General features: G+C 37.5%; 3 protein-coding genes across 4 annotated transcripts; 2 read left to right on the top strand and 1 right to left on the bottom strand.

Annotated features, from left to right (window-relative positions):
* Nucleotides 1-3037: 3037 nt before the first annotated feature.
* Nucleotides 3038-3859, top strand: LOC118755624 (zinc finger protein CG2199-like). The gene is made up of 2 exons (XM_036490451.1): nt 3038-3206; nt 3261-3859. The coding sequence occupies exons 1-2, from the start codon at nt 3096-3098 to the stop codon at nt 3855-3857; spliced, it is 708 nt and encodes a 235-aa protein (XP_036346344.1). The 5' UTR covers nt 3038-3095; the 3' UTR covers nt 3858-3859.
* LOC118755625 lies at nt 3855-5681 on the top strand. Its single transcript, XM_036490452.1, has 3 exons — nt 3855-4456; nt 4518-5037; nt 5134-5681. The coding sequence occupies exons 1-3, from the start codon at nt 4235-4237 to the stop codon at nt 5607-5609; spliced, it is 1218 nt and encodes a 405-aa protein (XP_036346345.1). The 5' UTR covers nt 3855-4234; the 3' UTR covers nt 5610-5681.
* Nucleotides 5682-5710: 29 nt separating this feature from the next.
* Nucleotides 5711-7324, bottom strand: LOC118755623 (putative nuclease HARBI1). Of its 2 annotated transcripts, XM_036490449.1 has the most exons (3): nt 7013-7324; nt 6728-6956; nt 5711-6663 (listed from the first exon to the last, which is right to left on the bottom strand). In XM_036490449.1, the coding sequence occupies exons 2-3, from the start codon at nt 6946-6948 to the stop codon at nt 5757-5759; spliced, it is 1128 nt and encodes a 375-aa protein (XP_036346342.1). In that variant the 5' UTR covers nt 6949-6956; nt 7013-7324; the 3' UTR covers nt 5711-5756. The 2 variants fall into 2 exon arrangements, with proteins under 2 accessions (XP_036346342.1, XP_036346343.1); XM_036490450.1 differs by lacking the exon at nt 7013-7324 and having other exon boundaries at nt 6728-6960.
* Nucleotides 7325-8082: the final 758 nt, after the last annotated feature.

Raw genomic sequence — 8082 nt, 5'->3', positions numbered from 1 at the left:
AACTATGTCAGGCAGTAGTCCGAGAACTGCTTTGCACACTTTTGGCAACAAGTTGCTAATCGTAGGTTGGGAAACTCCTATAATATCACCAACGATAGACTGCATGCTACCAGCAGCCAAGAAACGCAATGTGCATAGTAGCTGCACTTCGTGTGAGATATAGCGTTGTCTGTAAAGGACAAATAAAAAATATTAAATCAGTATACATATGAACTCAATACAGCTTTTGATACCTTTGATGTACCTCTGGCATGTAAGGCACAATCAAGTGTAGCACGTGTACAAATCTTGCCTTTGTCATACGGAATCGAGAAAAAAAGTCAAAATCGTCCCACGAGTGCATTTTTCTTCGTTCTAGCATTATGTATGGTCGTCTATTGTTATGGTCTTCGTCGTAAATGCGTTGAGCACGGTCAATTCCGATCAGCACATTGGTTCGAGATGGGCGCGCCATTATATCACCTAAAATGGATAAAAAAAAGGATAATTACAAACTAAAAACAGTTTACATTTCTTACCTGTATGTATTTCTAAAGCAGATGTAAGTCAATAATGAATTTTGAACGAATAACATGGAATAACTGCCTTATTCGCTCGATTCTGCCCGCTTAGTTATTCCCCGGAATAACAATTCTGACTTTCTTATTACACCTTATTCCGTTTTATTCTATGCGTCAATAATACACTTATTCCAACTAATTCTCCTCTATTCCGTAAATATTCTTATTCCGGCAAATTCGGAGTGTCAATAATATGGCCGTTAGGCATATTCGTTAAATAATAAAAAAGTCTCTAATAATTCAAAATCACTAGGTATTAATTTGCCTACACCTTAACATTCTTCTTGTTCATTCTCCTTGCCTTATAAATGCTTTAAATACAGTAAGTAAAGAAATAAATAAGTTCTTTTCGGGTTAAAAAAATATTTTTGGTTATGTATGTAACTATACCTATCACTCTCCAAGGTACATTTGTTTGTAAGAATGCACCGTTGATGCTGTTTTGATAAATTTTTAAATCTAAAACTACTAATAAACAACTTGCTGCTTTGCTGTGATTTATCTGACCAACTGATTGAGAGTATTTGACTAATTCGAATGTCGGACTTACTAAAAAATGTACTTTTCGACATAGAGAAATATATACAATATATATGTACACAATGGTGGCAACGCTGCAGTGGGGGTTCTTAAGGTCGCTGATAACGAATTTGGAATCAGATTTTAAAAATTCAAAATTTCGAATCCATATTAGATTTACCATTTATCACGGGAAAGTTTAAATTGAACGTACGTACATGACGTGTGTGTAACATCCTCATTTCGATTCGTAGCAAAATCGAAAGTTCGATAGATTTCAGCATAGGGGTAGACACCCTCAATCCACTAATCCCTGCTATTAAATTGTAACACCGTCCATCAAAGACAAACTTTTGGCTTACCGTATTACTAATATTGGTAGATTTAAACATTATTTTATTTTTAGTCCTTGAAAACTTCATAACAAATACCAAATATATTAAAAGTAATGTTGAACATATAGCTCTGCATATTTCGATGCATTAGCGAAATTCGCCGTCGTTTACTTCATTCAAGTATGTACATACATATGTTCTGCTTTACAAATGCCATTTAAACTAATTTTTTAATCTATACTAATTATATAAAGAGAAGTCCCTTTTTTTTGCTTCATTAACTCTAATAAAATGCGATCCTCGCCAACATCCAAAGTGATTTCTTGGGAAGAAATCTGTGATAAAGAAAGTGTTGAAAGAAAAAACGTATACATTTTATATACATAAGTAACTTCTGTAAAACGTACGCATTTCGGTAGATAAAATTCAGCCAATAATTCTTCCACTTCTTCTTTGCACAACTTAGCACGCAATTTATACTCGGGCACTGTAGATCCAGCCAATGCTATGGCCTGCTTAATCTTACTGACTGAACCAGAACTCGTTGTACTCATTTTACTACGTTTTTATCATGGTGGAATTATACAAGGTGTTGTACGTAGTGACAGCTCATGTCGACGGCTCCCTTACAAAAGGTTGTAATATGGAAGAACGAGAGAAACGGGAAGAAAAGAAGCACGCTTTGCGAAGTAGTACGAAATTTGGTACTCTTTCATATCAAATTTTGCATATAAATAGTAACAAACGGTATATTATGATAAGCTAAATTTGCGAAAGTAGTATATATTACGTAGCACTTATGCAATAAATGGTAATTTAGTTTATTAAACACAATGTCCTATAATTATAGTCAAACTTCCAAAACCGCTTTGGGGTCTAATTTTTACCCGAAAATACTATAAGATGATTGATATAACTTACAAAAATTTCGCCATCAAAAAATTAGTGGTGACCCCGAGTCGTTACAACATGACGGAGTCGACAAAAGGGCGCATCGACGGATGGGGAAAATATTTCATCGAACAAAATGCCAACTAAAGATGTGGAGCTTGTATCGCAATGCAAGCTGCGACCGTTCTGAACTGAGATGCCAAACAAATGGTTTCTACAAATTGAGGCCACCTTTCAGTCGTACAAGACCACATCTTATGTCCGGAAATATAATCTGGTCCTCTCAGCAATTAGCAGCGATGCTTTAAAGGAAGCTGCGGATGTTTTAAAAGCCGTACCAGCTCAAGACCGATATATTAACCTCAAAAGTCAACTACTGTCACGTTTTACTGATTAAGCCGACCCACATAGGGTATTTGGCTGATTTTAGGCCTTTGGAGAATACACAAAACCAATGTTTTTTGTCGAATTAATGATTTTAATTTTTAATTTAATTTTGTCAACGAATAAGAATAAAGTAAATGTCAAAGAATTGTTCAGTGATTGCAAATCAGTTTTGGAATAGGGAATGAGGTAGTTTAGTTTTTTTAAAGGCGGTAAAATGTAGTTTTTTCAAGAGGGAAACACCGATTTTGCTAAGGGAGCCAAGATGGCAGATTAGAGCGAGAACGCTGTCAATATCCAACACCTTGTATTATTCCACCATGCGTTTTTATAAACTTGCTTTCTTTTTTACTTCATTTTATGACAACGATTTTTTATTAAAGTCGGCTTCAGGAAAATAACCAAAATGGATACGTGCAGTTTGTGTAAGAATAAGTATTCCAAACTATTTAATCCCAAAGAAAGAGTACTAGGCACACAATTGTCTAGTATAATAAACTTTATAATTGGTGATCATGTGAGTAAAATGCAATAACCTAACGAAACGATAACAATCCTTATCTTCCAATAGGTTGAGTTCCCTCCAAAATACCTTATCTGTGCCGGCTGTTCGGCGGGTCTTATAAAAACAGAAATTGTTTTGGAACGTCTCTCAAAATCCTTGCCTAGCACAAGAAAAAATCAGAAAGGCCGTTTAAATATCGCCTCATCACACAACGAGCAGGAAGAAAACAATGATGAACCGGATGACCAAAGTAATGAAAAAGCGAATGAAGAAGTTGGCATGAATGACTCCTGGACGTTTCATTGTACGCACTGTGAGTTCACAACAAAAAAAGCCAAAATATACAAAAGGCACCTTATTAATAAGCATCAGGTAGATAATCCACGAATCTATCAGTGCATGCATTGCCAAGAAACATATCAGCGCATCAATGGTATACAAAATCACATTGCATGTGTTCATAACAATAAACCACGTCCGAAACGCCAGCGACGTAAAACCATTGCCTTTGATGCTCCGTCCGTACTAAGCAGCACGACCATCCAAAATCAACTGGACAATGAGATTTCAATTGTTAACACTACTAACGAGCACAGCCAAGCTGATGACCCGAATGCCGCTACATCAACAACAACAACAACAACCCGAATGCATCTTTTCTAAATTTCAACAACTACATATTCATTCGCAAATCTGCAATTGCATTTAATATCATTTTCAACTACTTAAAAGACAAACTATTACAAATTAATAAAACTCTTACGGCCATATTATTGACTTGTCGTTATTCCTTCGTATTCAACGGTTTAGTTATTCTGGGCAATTCTGAGCGACGGCGGAATAACTTTTTTGTCAATTATTCACTATGGAATAGCGGCGAATAACTTTCCGGCAGAGGAATAAATATTTATTCCAATAGATTTTCCGAAGAGAGGAATTGACATTCGGAGTGTCAAAATATTATAAAATTTTGAATAAATTGCTTAATTATTTTTGTGTTGTGGTTTTGTTAACAATTTTAATTTGCGATTTTGTGTGCTATGAACGAAAATAAAGAAAAAGACAAGAAAAAGTCGCGAGTTCCTCGAGCACGGAGATCTGCGAATTGGTCGGCGGAGGAGACGTTGCGCTTTGTGCGCGCACTTGTTGATGTCGGTCGCGATGGCATTTTAAATCAGGCGACAAACGGTTGCACGCCAGAGCAACGGGCCCAGGAGTATCGGAAAATCGCGAATATATTGAACGCCGAGCGCGCTTCTACGGTTGTTATTTTTTCATTATTTAAAATTTATTTTAAATGGTGTTAAATATTTTTTCTTTCAGGGAATTGTTCGCGAACCACTACATCTGCAGAATCGGTTCAAGCAAATAAAGCAGTATTTGCAGACATATTCGACATGGCAGCGGCAAGTTTCAATGGGAACTGGTGGCGGACTTGCGAAACCCATGCCAGTGTCTTTAACCGTTCCTCTCACTGGAGCCATGCTAGAATTGCTTGCGATTCTGCGTGATCGCTTCTGTGGCCTCCATTCCGAATTTGACAGCGATATGGTAATTTATGGAAGTTCGGCAAACAGCAAAGAGCACTCACTGCTGAATACGGAAGCATTGCCCGAAACACAAATGCCGGATGATACACATACCCCATTGTATGTTCAAAACAAAGATGTATTGGGTGTTCAAAACACGACGTTAGAGGAGGTCCAAATTGTGAATATCACGGAAGCATTGCCCGAAACACAAATGCCGGATGATACACATACCCCATTGTATGTTGAAAACAAAGATGTATTGGGTGTTCAAAACACGACGTTAGAGGAGGTCCAAATTGTGAATATCACAGGTACAAATATACATATGTTTGTAGGAGCATACATACGTACATGTACATATTATATTAATTGGATCGAGTAATTTCAGTAATTCATTTCTTCTACAGCGAAGCCGTCATCGACCATATTGACTCCCAGCTGTAACTTCTCCAGTCCTTTAATCGTCTCCACCAGCTCGCCGTTGCCCAAGGAAGCATCGGCAGTAGAACCGCGACAATATTTTGCAACAGTTGCACAACAGCGGCAAGCACGGAAACGCAGATTCCGTGACCCAAATAATGCCGAAAATGAAATGCGCCAGCAGCTTATAAATCTTGAATTAACGCAGTCACGCGAACTCCACGCAACAAACATGCGCCATGCCATCGAGTTACATACTGCTAATATGGAAGCGGTTATGCTACAAAAAACTGCTCAGAAGCAAGTAATGCAATACTTCGCTAAGCGGGAACAAGAAGCGCAGGAGCGTCACAACCTATACTTAAAGACGCACAAACCGATGAATGCACAAGAATCTGAAAAAATCGTCCAGGAGGAGCTTGAAGTTTCGAGCTTTTATGACGACATAAAACATTCAGTATAGTTTCGCGCAACAGTGTGTTATTTATTTTTTTTTTATAAGTACAGGTTTTATTTAACTAGTTTTTCTTGTTTAATGTTTTTAAAACAAAAATATGTTATTCATTGCAAAAACTAAATGAATTAAATGAAATTATCCTCCCTTTTCTAATCAAGGCAAGTGATTGGTGTGTGTGTTCACTTGGCGACGAAACATATCGAGGAGTTCGTTGCGTACATTCCTGCCATAGTTACTATTTGGAGTATCTTCTGTCGCACCACTGTTGATCTCTATTTCGTTGCTCGTGAAGCCAGGTGGTGTGTTGGGTAATTGCTCATTCTCATCAAAACAGATGTTGTGGAGTACTGCAGCGGTCGCAACAAGCATTTGTGCAGTCGATGTTTTGACACGCAAACCATAGGCCAATGCTGGAAAGCGTCGCTTCAGCACTCCATATGAGCGTTCCACGCAATTCCTGGTGGCGATAATTGCCCGCTGATATTCCTGTACGTGTTGTAATCCAGCGCGAAGCTCAGAACTATTTTCTGCGAATGGCGTTGCCAGGAAGGGAGAATTGGCATAGCCGGGATCACCGACTAAAATGTAGTGGCGAAATTCGCCCGCTTCGAATTGCTGCCATAGTGCACTCGACCGAAATATAGTCGAGTCGTGTGCCGAACCCTGCCATCGTGTAACAATGTTCATGATTTTGAGATTAGCTGCTGCAACGGTTTGTACATTCAAAGAAAAATATCCCTTCCTGTTTCGGAATATTTCCGCGTTTGGGCCTCCCGGTGACTGAATTTTTATGTGTGTACAGTCAATGGCTCCAATGACTCTTGGCAAATTTCCAAACATGTAGAAAAGGGCAGCCGCCGTTTTTAGTTCCTCCTGTGTCCGCGGCATTCCAACTATGTCAGGCAGTAGTCCGAGAACTGCTTTGCACACTTTTGGCAACAAGTTGCTAATCGTAGGTTGGGAAACTCCTATAATATCACCAACGATAGACTGCATGCTACCAGCAGCCAAGAAACGCAATGTGCATAGTAGCTGCACTTCGTGTGAGATATAGCGTTGTCTGTAAAGGACAAATAAAAAATATTAAATCAGTATACATATGAACTCAATACAGCTTTTGATACCTTTGATGTACCTCTGGCATGTAAGGCACAATCAAGTGTAGCACGTGTACAAATCTTGCCTTTGTCATACGGAATCGAGAAAAAAAGTCAAAATCGTCCCACGAGTGCATTTTTCTTCGTTCTAGCATTATGTATGGTCGTCTATTGTTATGGTCTTCGTCGTAAATGCGTTGAGCACGGTCAATTCCGATCAGCACATTGGTTCGAGATGGGCGCGCCATTATATCACCTAAAATGGATAAAAAAAAGGATAATTACAAACTAAAAACAGTTTACATTTCTTACCTGTATGTATTTCTAAAGCAGATGTAAGTCAATAATGAATTTTGAACGAATAACATGGAATAACTGCCTTATTCGCTCGATTCTGCCCGCTTAGTTATTCCCCGGAATAACAATTCTGACTTTCTTATTACACCTTATTCCGTTTTATTCTATGCGTCAATAATACACTTATTCCAACTAATTCTCCTCTATTCCGTAAATATTCTTATTCCGGCAAATTCGGAGTGTCAATAATATGGCCGTTAGGCATATTCGTTAAATAATAAAAAAGTCTCTAATAATTCAAAATCACTAGGTATTAATTTGCCTACACCTTAACATTCTTCTTGTTCATTCTCCTTGCCTTATAAATGCTTTAAATACAGTAAGTAAAGAAATAAATAAGTTCTTTTCGGGTTAAAAAAATATTTTTGGTTATGTATGTAACTATACCTATCACTCTCCAAGGTACATTTGTTTGTAAGAATGCACCGTTGATGCTGTTTTGATAAATTTTTAAATCTAAAACTACTAATAAACAACTTGCTGCTTTGCTGTGATTTATCTGACCAACTGATTGAGAGTATTTGACTAATTCGAATGTCGGACTTACTAAAAAATGTACTTTTCGACATAGAGAAATATATACAATATATATGTACACAATGGTGGCAACGCTGCAGTGGGGGTTCTTAAGGTCGCTGATAACGAATTTGGAATCAGATTTTAAAAATTCAAAATTTCGAATCCATATTAGATTTACCATTTATCACGGGAAAGTTTAAATTGAACGTACGTACATGACGTGTGTGTAACATCCTCATTTCGATTCGTAGCAAAATCGAAAGTTCGATAGATTTCAGCATAGGGGTAGACACCCTCAATCCACTAATCCCTGCTATTAAATTGTAACACCGTCCATCAAAGACAAACTTTTGGCTTACCGTATTACTAATATTGGTAGATTTAAACATTATTTTATTTTTAGTCCTTGAAAACTTCATAACAAATACCAAATATATTAAAAGTAATGTTGAACATATAGCTCTGCATATTTCGATGCATTAGCGAAATTCGCCGTCGTTTACTTC

Source organism: Rhagoletis pomonella, unplaced genomic scaffold (assembly GCF_013731165.1).
Source record: "Rhagoletis pomonella isolate Grant_MI unplaced genomic scaffold, Rhpom_1.0 Rhpom_scaffold_06848, whole genome shotgun sequence".
Taxonomy (NCBI): Eukaryota; Metazoa; Arthropoda; class Insecta; order Diptera; family Tephritidae; genus Rhagoletis; species Rhagoletis pomonella.
Note: the sequence above shows the minus strand (reverse complement) of the source record. Positions and strands in the feature narration are given on the sequence as shown.

What these genes read in the sequence shown, in the direction of transcription:
- LOC118755623 (XM_036490449.1), bottom strand. Translation starts at nt 6,948, where the DNA reads ATGGCGCGCCCATCTCGAACCAATGTGCTGATCGGAATTGACCGTGCT. An exon ending in ATGCCAGAGGTACATCAAAG is followed by an intron (nt 6,664 to 6,727) that starts GTATCAAAAGCT and finishes TGTCCTTTACAG; the next exon opens with ACAACGCTATATCTCACACG.
- LOC118755625 (XM_036490452.1), top strand. Translation starts at nt 4,235, where the DNA reads ATGAACGAAAATAAAGAAAAAGACAAGAAAAAGTCGCGAGTTCCTCGA. An exon ending in ACGCCGAGCGCGCTTCTACG is followed by an intron (nt 4,457 to 4,517) that starts GTTGTTATTTTT and finishes TTTTTCTTTCAG; the next exon opens with GGAATTGTTCGCGAACCACT. An exon ending in CCAAATTGTGAATATCACAG is followed by an intron (nt 5,038 to 5,133) that starts GTACAAATATAC and finishes TTTCTTCTACAG; the next exon opens with CGAAGCCGTCATCGACCATA.
- LOC118755624 (XM_036490451.1), top strand. Translation starts at nt 3,096, where the DNA reads ATGGATACGTGCAGTTTGTGTAAGAATAAGTATTCCAAACTATTTAAT. An exon ending in ACTTTATAATTGGTGATCAT is followed by an intron (nt 3,207 to 3,260) that starts GTGAGTAAAATG and finishes ATCTTCCAATAG; the next exon opens with GTTGAGTTCCCTCCAAAATA.